General features: G+C 39.4%; 1 protein-coding gene across 2 annotated transcripts in view; it reads left to right on the forward strand.

The window, feature by feature from the left end:
* Window positions 1-4,535: 4,535 nt before the first annotated feature.
* The window catches only part of kif3a (kinesin family member 3A), a 64,213-nt gene continuing 56,699 nt past the window's right edge, over window positions 4,536-12,049 (forward strand). The window contains exon 1 of one of the 2 annotated variants that reach the window (XM_073067337.1): window positions 4,536-4,713. In XM_073067337.1, the coding sequence (XP_072923438.1) occupies window positions 4,708-4,713 (6 nt within the window). In that variant the 5' untranslated portion in view covers window positions 4,536-4,707. The remainder of the gene's footprint in view (window positions 4,714-12,049) is intronic. The other variant, XM_073067336.1, reaches the window with a different exon arrangement.

Below are 12,049 nucleotides of genomic sequence, written 5' to 3' on the forward strand. Positions count from 1 at the left end.
CAGGAGCCTCTTAAAAGACCCTGTTGTTTCCACTTCAAACACAGTCACCGGCAGCCCATTCCATGCACTGACCACTCTGTGCGTAAAAAACTTACCCCTGATGTCCCCTCTGTACTTCCAAGCATCTTATAAGGGCGCTGCCTCAAAGGTTTCAAAGGTACAATTTAATGACAGAGAAATGTGTAGACCCTTGATCCGCTCGTCTCTAGAGGCCTAAGGTCTTAGGCTTCCAAAGCTGAGCTGAATACTTAGGCTGAACCCTTGGCGTGCCAAACAACGGCCAGTCCTGAAACCCTGAGAGTGGGTCCCTTTCCCGCAAAGAACCGTAGTCAGTGTGTAACTCCAGGTCAGGGTCTTCAAAAGAACCCTGAAAGGGAAAAATAAAGATATTAAAATTGGAAATAGAGCTGTTTCCAAAGATGCAAGCAAAGGAGTCGCTGTTTAACACCATCCTCACTCCTCACCACCTTCTTGTGTTAGCCATTTCATCTTTGGGAAAAAGCCTCTGACTATCCACACGATCAATGCCTCTCATCATCTAGTACAGCTCTATCAGTTCACCTCTGAAACATCTAAACCCTGGCACTCAAAGTAGCTGATCCTGCCCTCAGCCATCCAAGTCTCTGTAATGGCCTCAACATCATAGCTCCAAGTACTGATCCACGCTCTAAGTTCATCCACTTTGGTCACTCCTGCCCCAAAAGAGGCCCCAGTGATCCAGAAATCTGAATCCTTGTCCCCTGCTCCAATTCCTCAGTCACGCATTTATCCTTCACCTCATTCTATTCCTATACTCACTGTCACGTGGCACATAAAAGATTATTACCCTTGAGGTCCTGTTTCTCAATTTCCTTCCTAACTCCATTTTCCTACCTATGTTGTTGGTACCAATATGTACAACGACCTCCGACTGTTAAGGTTATAAACTTGTATAAGGTTATAGTTTCAGTGAATACATAATTATAAATAATGAAAAAAATTGCAAAACTTGGTTTTTTACTTAGAGAATAGTTCAAAATCTGCAACAGCGTTCTGCAGATATGCGCCAGATAACATCAGAATCAGAATTCTGATTAAAAGATAAAAAGGTTAGATTTTTGAATGAATGATATTAATTTTTCTTCTTGTATTCTTCTAGTGTACAACAAAACTGCTGAACTTCTTGCACCAAAGAACACAGGCTGCACAGGCTGAATGTTTTTCTTTCAAAGGTCAGCTCATCCAAATGGCAACATGCCAGAATAAATTGTTAAGTCCCATGAACCATTTGGACACAATTTTTGCTCTGTCATGGTAGTGTGGATTTTATGCTATTTGACCATTTTATTACTCAAAGGTTTAACCAAATAATTTTGAGGAAAGTGAGATTAAAGTCAACTATTTGAGATATTGAATTAAGTATGAAAAATTAGAAATGAAGGCAACTTTTATAACTGTTGGTTATCTTCAGATTGATTTTCTTTTTGGAAGGAAATTTGCTGTTTTTAGCTAATTATTTATACCATTGTAGTCAACTGTTGTCATCCGATTTTCAGGACAACTAGTAACATGCTGGTGAAACACCATTTACAAAAAATAATATTTAAAGGAACAGTAAATTTAGGATATCTGAGTTATCAATCCTTCTAAAAACTTAAATCTTTTAGTGTCAACTAATATGTGACAGGATGTCATTGCCAATGGAATAACATCAAGATATTTGACAGACACGAGAGCAACACACCCAAAAGGGCGGAGGAACTCAGTAGTCCAGGCAGCAGCAATGGGAAAGAGTAAATAGTTGACGTTTCAGGCCAAGAACTTTCACCAGAACTGGAAAGAAAGATGAGAAGTCAGTGTAGGAATGTGGGGGGAGGAAGAAGTACAAGATGGTAGGTGATAGGCAAAATGGGAGAAGTGGAGGGGTGGTGTAAAGAGCTGGGAAGTTGATTGGTGAAAGAGATAAAGGGCAGGAGGAACCTGATAGGAGAGTGTAGAAGACCACAAAAGAAAGGAAAGAAGGAGGAGCACCTGAGGGAGGTGATGGGTGAGTAAGAAGAGAGAGAGGAAAACAGGAATGGTGAATGGTGGAGGGGGGGGGGCAATTACCAGAAGTCCAAGAAATCGAAGTTCATGCCATCAGGCTGAAGGTTACTCAGGTGGAATATAAGGTGTTGCTCCTCCAACCTGAGTGTGGCAATGGGAAGTAGAATTGAAATGGGTGGCGTGGGAGATCCTGCATTTTCTGGCGTATGGAGCAAAGGTGCTTGGTGGTCTCCCATTTTCCATTGCGTCTCATCAATATTCAGGAGGCCACATCAGGAGCACCGAATACAGTAGATGACAATAACAGGCTGACAGCTGAAGTGTGCCCTTAGCTGGAAGGACCGCTTGGGGCCTTGAATGGTAATGAGCGAGGAGGTGTTGAGGCAGGTGTGGCATTTTTCCACTTGCAATGATTAAGTACCAGGAGGGAGATCAGTGGAGAGGGACGGGTGGACAAGGAAGTCACATAGGGAGTGATCCCTGTGGAAAGCAGAAAGTGGGGGGGGGGGGGCGGAGGGGAGATGTGCTTGGTGGTAGGATCCCGCTGGAGATGGCAGAAGTTATGGTGAATTATGTGGGGTGGTAGGTGACGACAAGAAGAACCCTATCCCTGATGTGGCGGTGGAAGGATGGGGTGAGGGTGAATGTCAGGTGTCAGGTGTTTGACAATTGCCTCTGTTTATAGATGTATTGTATAACAGCATTGGAGGGTATTTCCAGTTCACCAGATTTTACTGTACAAATTATGAAAATCTGGATTAGTTTTACTAAATTGGTATTGGGAAATCTGATTTAATGTTGAAATACAATGGTGTGTAACTGCTGCATTTGAGTAGTACATACAAGCTAAGTATGCCCACAAATTAAAATTAAAATCTTGTCTATCTTGTCCAGCACTTTGTGTAAGTGTTTACTGTCAATTAAACTCTCTGATATTGAAAATTAGAATTGTCAAATGATTATCAAGAGTTAATCATAGTTTGAATCACACTCTTAAATAACAAAATATGAATATTATTGAATGGTTCAATGGAAGACAGTGTTTAAACTTTATATATCTAAAGAAATTCCTTTTAAAGTCATACACAAAAAATGTAAAATTATCATTTTGTTTATTATTCTAATCTGTAGTCTCTGCAGTCCTATGTTCTTTTGGTTCCTTCCTCTAACCAAATAAATGCAATTATTAGAAAGTAACATGAGAAAAACATGTAGCCTGGCTATTACACATTTCCAAATTCAAAGCTGAATTTATTTAATAAGCCAGTGTTATAGTGTCGATTTCATAGTATGGAGGCATTTACAACAGTATTTAAACACCTGTCCGTGAAATAACAGATCTGTTTTCCTTACGCCTTGCTTATTTGCTGTTGAACCTTCATTTTATATTACTTTCCTTCTTTTGCAATGTAGAATTTAGATCACAGGCAGTTTTAAATCAATCATTGATCATCTACGAATAATAATTATTTACTTGAAAGAGTGAAACACAAAAAAAGATTGCAATCAAACATGAAATTAAAATTACGGGACATTTATATATGCAATTTATGTGCACAAACATAAAGAGAAGACACATTAAAACAGCGGATTAGGCGTTTGACTATCATGTTCCCAAGGATGTTCTACGACTCTGTGGTGGCCAATGCTATCATGTTTGCTGTTGTGTGCTGGGGCAGCAGGCTGAGGGTAGCAGACACCAACAGAATCAACAAACTCATTCGTAAGGCCAGTGATGTTGTGGGGGTGGAACTGGACTCTCTGACGGTGGTGTCTGAAAAGAGGATGCTGTCCAAGTTGCATGCCATCTTGGACAATGTCTCCCATCCACTCCATAATGTACTGGTTAGGCATAGGAGTACATTCAGCAAGAGACTCATTCCACCGAGATGCAACACTGAGCGTCATAGGAAGTCATACCTGCCTGTGGCCATCAAACTTTACAACTCCTCCCTTGGAGTCTCAGACACCCTGAGCCAATAGGCTGGTCCTGGACTTATTTCCACTTGGCATAATTTACTCATTATTATTATTTAATTATTTATGGTTTTATATTGCAATATCTCTACACTATTCTTGGTTGGTGCGACTGTAACGAAACCCAGTTTCCCTCGGGATCAATAAAGTATGTCTGTCTGTCTGGACTGAGGTTGATCTATTTCTTGCAGTCACCCAGTAGGGAGAAGGCCAGGTCTGTTGATCTCACTTAAACTTCTAAATGTTATTGTAAGGTAAAGTGATTCTCTTTTAATTTGTCTTTATAATATTAAAGGAACGATCTACTTTAATAATTATTTTCGCCAATTCACTTTTGACGTCTTCTGTTTCACTGTTATTTCTCCAGATCTCTCGTTTCTATTACTTAGCCGTGTCCAAGGCAACCAGACGCGCCCAAATCCCCCCTATTCGGATTGCTTAAACGGTGGCAAGCCCCGCCCAGTTCCGTGACTCAGCGGCTGCTGATTGGAGAGTAGGACTGCCCGTCAGAGCCGCCCTGGTCGGCCGGTCCGCAGAGTGGCAGGGAGCGTGCGCGGGTTGGGGTGGAGTTGTTGTCGGTTCGGTTCGAGCTCCTGCCGCCGCCGCCGTTGTCGAGCGGGGTGGGAATCGTGATCGGGTCAGGGAAGGGAAAGGGGAGAAAGGGGCGCTTCCTGCTCGAGTGCTCCCGAAGCCGCGGCTCCCAACATGCCGGTGAGTGAAGCTGCGCTAATGAGGTTGCAGGTAATGGAGCTGCGAGGCAGCGGCCGGCCGGGTGGGCGGGCGACGGTTCGGGCCTTTACAGCCGGTTTTTAGTCGGTCGAGCGCCCGTGGTTGCGGCGTTGACGCGAGGTAGGCCCGATGTAGGCGATCAGGACAACAAAGCTCCTGCGTGTTATCAGCACCGGATCTACCTGGACTGGTTCCGTGGCGGTAATTAGGCACAGAGCTCCAGGTCTCCAGACGTAGTGAATGCATCCTGCTGTATTTTCTTTATCCCTCCATAACCGCCTCCATCTACAGACTCTTACCGCACTCACACACAGACCTTCATACAGGCACATGTACCCTGCTCATGGTTCCCCGAATATTCCCATGGAGGAAATCATCGGGGGACCATCTTTTCGGCATCGTCTAACGCTCAAATAAACCATCGTTGTGCTTTGGGGCTGGGCGTTTTTCATTCATATTAATTTAGAAACCGCTACTACTCAATATTGCCTTGAGAATTGAGGGCTGTTAGGAACAGTGCTGGATTGAGAGAATGGGGTCATGAATCAGGAGGATCATTGGTAAACACGATTGTGCTGTAAACAATATTTGGATCAGCTTGAATGCTGATGATGTTTTTCTGAGTGAACTGGATCCTGCTGCATGAGGTGAATCCGCCTCGTTACACTAGGAGAGAGGGAGAGCTCATTTATTTTGAAACAATGAAGGTTTGTATGTTCAGTGTCTGGCAATTATTAATGCATATTATGGATGAAACCATTTTTAAGAGAATTAAGTTTGAGCTGCGTTTGAGATTTATTTTTTGCCCTTTTCTCAGGTCGTTTGTTCAAGTTAATTCCTGAGATTGTTATATAAAGTTAGGCTGGCAGTCCTGTGCAAAAACTGTTCATATTGTCATTGAGTTATAGACCCAACTCGTCCATGTTGACCCAAGATACCCATCTAAGCTGGTCTAATTTGCACATGTTTGGTCCATATCCCTCTAAGCCCTTCTTATCTGGGTACCTTTCTAAGTAACTTTTAAATGTTGTGAATGTATCTGCCCGAGTTAACTTGGGCTGCTCATTCCATATTCTTGACCACCATCTAGGTGAAATGCTTGGCCCTCAGATTCCTATTAAAATTCTCACATCTCACTTTAAACCTATGCCTTTAGTTGTTGATTCCTCCATCTTAGAAAAACAAATTGGGAATTTACCCTGTATGTACCCCCTTGTGATTTTGCATATCTTTGTAAGATCACACCTCATTCTCCTATGCTCCAATGAAAAATGTCACAACCTGCTTAACTCAGTTCCTCAACTCCCAGCAACATCCTCATAGATTTTCTCTGCACTCTTTCCAGCTTATTGACAACTTTCCTACAGTAGAGTGACCAGAACTGAACACAGTATTCCAAATGAAGCCTCACTTGAACATACCATCCCAATTTCTATACTCAATTCCCTTACAGATGAATGTCAACATACTAAAAGCTTCCCTCACTTCCTTGTCTACCTGCACTGTCATGTTCAGGGAACAATGTACTCGTCATCTTAAGTGTTCTACATCTTTTCTCAGTGCCCTACCCTAATAACATTCAACACCTTGCACTTAATCAAACTCCATTTGCCACTTTCCTTGTCCTATTACCCAGATGATAAAGATTCCTCTGTAAATCCCAATATCCATTCAGACAGACAGACATACTTTATTGATCCCGAGGGGATTCCATCCTCACTGTCAATGATGCTGCCTATTTTAGTGTCATCTGCAAGGACCTGTCTTTGAGAGGCTAAACCTGGCTGCCTGTATGAGAAAAAAAATCCAGAGAGATGGTTTGGAGAAGAAGAGAGCAAAGCAATGTCAAATGGAATTTAATCTTAATTAAGTGTGGGGTGATGTACTTTTGGATGACCAACAAGGAGCAAATTTACGCAGTGAATAGTAGGGCTCTAAGGAGTATAGAAGTCCTTGCTGTACATCCAGTGGTCCCTGAAGGAAGTGGCACAGATAGAAAAATGGTGAAAAAGGATATGGGAAACAGTCAATCCTGGTGTTAAGGCTGTTTGGGTAATGAAAATTTGTTGTTATAAAATTCACATATCATTACCCAAAAATTTGAGATATGGGATAAAATTTGCTCTTAGAATTTATGTGGAATGAGAAGAAAGTAAATAAATACAAAATACTCGTGCTTGATGAAAACGCTTCTTGTTATGTTAACTCGCAATATGGTCCGTTTTTTACAGGCACGACGCCTGCCCACCACCACCAGCTCCCTGGAATGGGTGGGGGGAGGTGCCTGTACTTGGTTAACTAAGGAATAAACATAAAAACAGGGAGGTTATGCACAGCATTTTAAACATTGAAGGACTGATTAAAATATTGTTTAGGCTGTAGCTTGAGCACTATTTACTGTGCTGGTCTCCATGCTACAGAAAGGATGAGATTACACGGGAGGAGGTGTAGAAGAGATTCATTGAGGTGTTGACTCCAGATGCTGCAAATACAGACTAGAGCAAAAAAAAGCAAAGCAAACAAATGGATTTGCTCAGTGGGTCCTCGTAATGGAGGTATCTTAAGCAAAGGATGTGGGTCTGTGCTAAAATGCATAAGCTTGGGAGGGGAATTCAGGAAGAATTCTCACCCTAGAAAATCTTACTGAGTGGATGATAGACATGGGTATTTCTAGAATGTTTAAGAAATATTGAGCCAAAGCATAGAAGGTTGTGGATCAAGATCTGGTAAATGGGATTAGTATGGATGAGTATTTAATATTCAATATTGATGTGTGCGCCAAAGAGCCTGTAACTGTGCTCTTTAGCTCTTTTAACAAGGATGTTATTGCTTGTGTTTTGGCCTAAGGATAGTCATTCATCAAACAACATAGAAAAATGACCCGGCCCCTGTTTTGAAGTGCTTTTGGAAGCATGCGGGGTTGGCACTTTAAATGCTGAGTCTTCTTGTTCATTTCCTTCCATCAATGCTACCTGACCTGCTGAGCTGCTTTGGCATTTTGTGTGTGTTGTTCCAGAATTCCAGCAACTGCAGTTTCTCTTGGGTTTCCTTTAATAAAGTTGTGGTGCCTCCCAAAAGTGCTGTATAAATGGAAGATTTTCTGGATGAAATTAGTATGAGTGCTTCATTTGCAACAATGCAATAAATATTTTAAGATTGGGGTGATATGGGTAAAAAATGTATGTAATAATATGCATATTAAACAATCATGAGTGCACCAATTAGCACAATACTGTTACAGCTTGGGGGTGTCAGACTTCAGAGTTCAATTCTGACATCCTCGGTAAGCAAGTTTGTACATTCCTTCCTGTATGCAGATGGTTTCTTCTGGGTGCTCCAGTTTCCTCCCACAGTCCAAGGCTGTACCAGTTAGAAGATTAATTGGTCAATATGAAATACCATATTCTTGTATTTCTATTGTATATTGTTGAAAATGGTATATGATAATTATGTGGAAATTTAGAAAGGATGGCTTCCTTTATACAGGCATGGGAGCACAAAACATCCTAGATGAAAGATATCAATTTCCATTTGGCTTTCCATTAATCAATCTAATCATAAATATTAATTTTTGACTTCATTGCAATAAATCTGTGATTTAGTCCAGTAAACTGAAATGTTATTCAACTCCATTTAAATGTTCTTCTATACTCTTCAAATAATAAGTTCCTAATTTCATGCCTCTTATGATCACTGTATACCTTATTATTCCTAGTTATGTATTTCTTGCAGGTTTGTGATTAAGATCCTTATGTTTATTTTTTTGCTTTGGTCTATGCACTGAGACTGTCTAGTCTTTTGTACCATATTTTGTAATTGGAGTGCTTTTCAAACATTAGTTTTGGTAATTATTCAACATAAACAGTTTTAACATTCATCATCAAGGGCCCTTATCACCCACGACATGCCCTCTTCTCATTGCTACCGTCAGGGAAGAGGTGCATGAGCCTGAAGGCACATGCTCAATGATTCAGGAACAACTTCTTACCCTCTGGCATTAGATTTCTGAATGGACATTGAACCCATGAACACTACCTTGCTACTTTTCTCCCCTCTTTTTGCATTACTCATTTAACTTATTATATTCTTAATTTAAGTTTTCATTATTATGTATTGCATTGTACTGCTGCTAAATTACAACAAATTTCACAACATATGCCAGTGATATTAAACTTGATTTTTTAAACATATTTAGCATTCCCTTTTCTCTCCCCGTACTCTTGCTGACTTCCTGTGCCTTAACAGAAACAAGATACAAACCTAAAATATCACTAAGTAAACAGAAATATTGAATCTATCTATTTACTTAGCAAGAATATCCTATATCTTTATTTTCCTCTGGTAGCTTGCACATAATAGAGAACATAGATGTGACTCAAGATGCATTTCCAAAACTACATGATTTTAACACTGCCTCTCTAACCTCATCTCTAATATACAGTGGGTGTTGCTTAATTGGGATACATCAGGACCAGTGGTTCTTAATAGTTACCAACAGAGGAATTTATCCAGTGTATGCTGCCATGTTTTTGATTGACTAAATGATCACAGTCAGCACAGATAATAGGCTGCCTTTGTGTAATCATTACAACAATTGGATCATTTTTATTGTAACATTGAAGATGATTGTTGATACCTTCAAATTATTTGTAGTCCTATACTTGTTCAAGTAGTGAAATAATTTTATTTTCACTCCCGGACAGTTCTGGCATTTCCAAGCCTGAAGGCTTGAAACCGCAGTGAGCAAAACAGCTCTGAATTGAATTGCTGTTTATTTCTCGCCAACTATGAGTGATGAAAATCAGTGATTTTTGAACATAAAACACATGTAACTGACACTATTTCAAAACTGTTTGGTCTAAGCACGGTGTAGTGTCCAAAAGCCACACAAATAAATGCATGCACCTCATGTTAGAAACTGTTTGACTGCAATCTCCTGTCCCAATTTTTTTTTGTGTGTGCCATACTCTGCCAGAGCCTGGGTGACTACTTATTTTTTCAAGTGTTTGTCTTGGTGGAAAGATTCTGTGAGTGGTCCCCCACGTCCTTCTCACAGCACAGTGTTCTTTTTTTTACTCAACACTCAACCCGGCACGGATGGAATGTGTATCCGGGAGCGGCCCGACTGGATTCGAACTCGGGAACCTTCGCTCCAGAGTCCGGCGCTGATGTAACCCAGTTACTATCCTACAAAGTACCCAGGACATCTTTAGGGTGCAGTGTCTCAGAAAGGCACTGTCCATTATTAAGGACCTCCAGAACCCAGAGCATGCCCTTTTCTCACTGTTACCATCAGGTTGGAGGCACAGAAGCCTGAAGGCACACACTCAGTGATTTAAGATCAGCTTCTTCCCCTCTGCCATCCGATTCCTAAATGGATGTTGAATCTTTGGAAACTACCTCACTTTTTTTTAATATACAGTATTTCTGTTTTTGCACATTTTTTAATCTGTTCAATGTACATAATTGATTTACTTGTTTATTATTATTTTTATTTACTTTTTTTTCTCTGCTAAATCATGTATTGCATTGAACTGCTGCTGCTAAGTTAACAAATTTCACGTCACATGCCGATGATAATAAACCTGATTCTGATTTTGATTAAGTGGCATAAAGCCCCAAATAAATGAAGGAAATCAAGTCTATTTTCTCTCTTTCAATATTTTTATTAATTTCTACATAGAATACAAAGTACAAGAAGATATATATTATGTCAAAAAAGGATAAAATAATACCAAATACATTACATTTGAATCACACTTGCAATCTCATTATCCTGTATTCATGTAAATTAAATTAAATCGTAATATTGAAATGTGATAATTTTATTATACAAAAATAAAGAATCTAAGCCCACTACCAAGATCGAAGCTGTTTGGTAAAGAAAGAAAAAAGGAAAAAACCCCTTATATAGTGAAATATGTTGTTAGCCAACATCTGTACTTTAAGAGCAAATCAAAGGTTTTGAAAATAGTTCAAAAATGGTCCTCAATGTTTGAAAGTCTTGACTAGATTCAAAAATTGAACAATGGATCTTCTCTAAATTTAAGCATGAGATAACATCACGTAACCATTGAGCGTGAGTAGGCAGAACGACGTCCTTCCATTTACGCAAAAGCACCCTCCTAACTATAAGAGAAATAGAAGCCAAAATGTGCAAATTAGATGTTTCCAAAATAATATCTTTTCCTCCAACAATACTGAATAAGACAGTCAAAGGGTTAGGCTTAAAATTTACTTTGAAAAATACTGAGAAAGTTTTGAATACTTACAGTATTTTTCAAGACTCGGGCATGTCCAAAGCATATGGATTAGTGAAGCTTATCCATTGTTACATCTATCACAATAGGGATATAGAGAGATATCCAAATAAAAACGAGATAGCTTATCCTTGGTCATGTGGGCCCTATGGACCACTTTAAATTGTAGGAGGGAGTGGCAGGCACATAATGATGAAGTGTTAACCAATTTAAAAATTCCATTCCAAGTTTCCTCAGAAATTGAAGTTTGTAAGTCTTGTTCCCAAAGATTTTTAATTTTGCCTGAAGGGGCATTTCTCATTCCCAGCAACATGCCATAAATAATGGATATTGAGCCATTATGAAAAGGTTTCAAATTAGAAATTACGTCTAGTAAGTTCTTATCGGGACTTTAAGGAAATATATATAATTGAGATCGCAGAAAGTCTACAAATTAGAGAAAAAAGTGGGTTTTTGGTAAGCTATATTTAGCTGACAATTGCTCGAACAAAAAGAGACTTCCTCCAACAAACAGATCCTGGAAGCATTAATACCCAATCTATCCCATTCTTTAAAAGCTGGATCAGTCAGAGAAGGTTTAAAAAAAAAATTAGAAAAAATGGGACTTGAAAGAGAAAATCTCAATAAACCAAAGTGTTTTCTAAATTATACCCAGATCCTCAAAGTATGTTTAACTACCAGTTAGTTTACTTAAAGATAAAGGAAGTGAGGATCCAAGAAGAGAAATGATAGAAAATTTATTAACAGAATCAGCTTCGAAAGAAACCCATAGTGGGCAGTCCTCACGGTTAATATAGTATGACCAAAATGTAAGATTTCGTATATTGATTGCCCAGTAATCAAACCTAGAATTTGGTAAAGATAAACCTCCATTCTTTTTAGCTTTTTGAAGATGAACTTTATTTAGTTGAGAATGTTTGTTTTTCCATATATAAGAAGTTAGAATCAAGAGAATCAAAAAAGTAGTTAGGAATAAAAACAGGTAAGGCCTGAAAAAGGTATATAAATTTAGGTTAGATATTCATTTTAATAGAATTAATTCGGCCTGTCTACAATAA

The sequence above is a fragment of the Hemitrygon akajei genome, chromosome 15, assembly GCF_048418815.1.
Source record: "Hemitrygon akajei chromosome 15, sHemAka1.3, whole genome shotgun sequence".
Lineage (NCBI taxonomy): Eukaryota > Metazoa > Chordata > Chondrichthyes > Myliobatiformes > Dasyatidae > Hemitrygon > Hemitrygon akajei.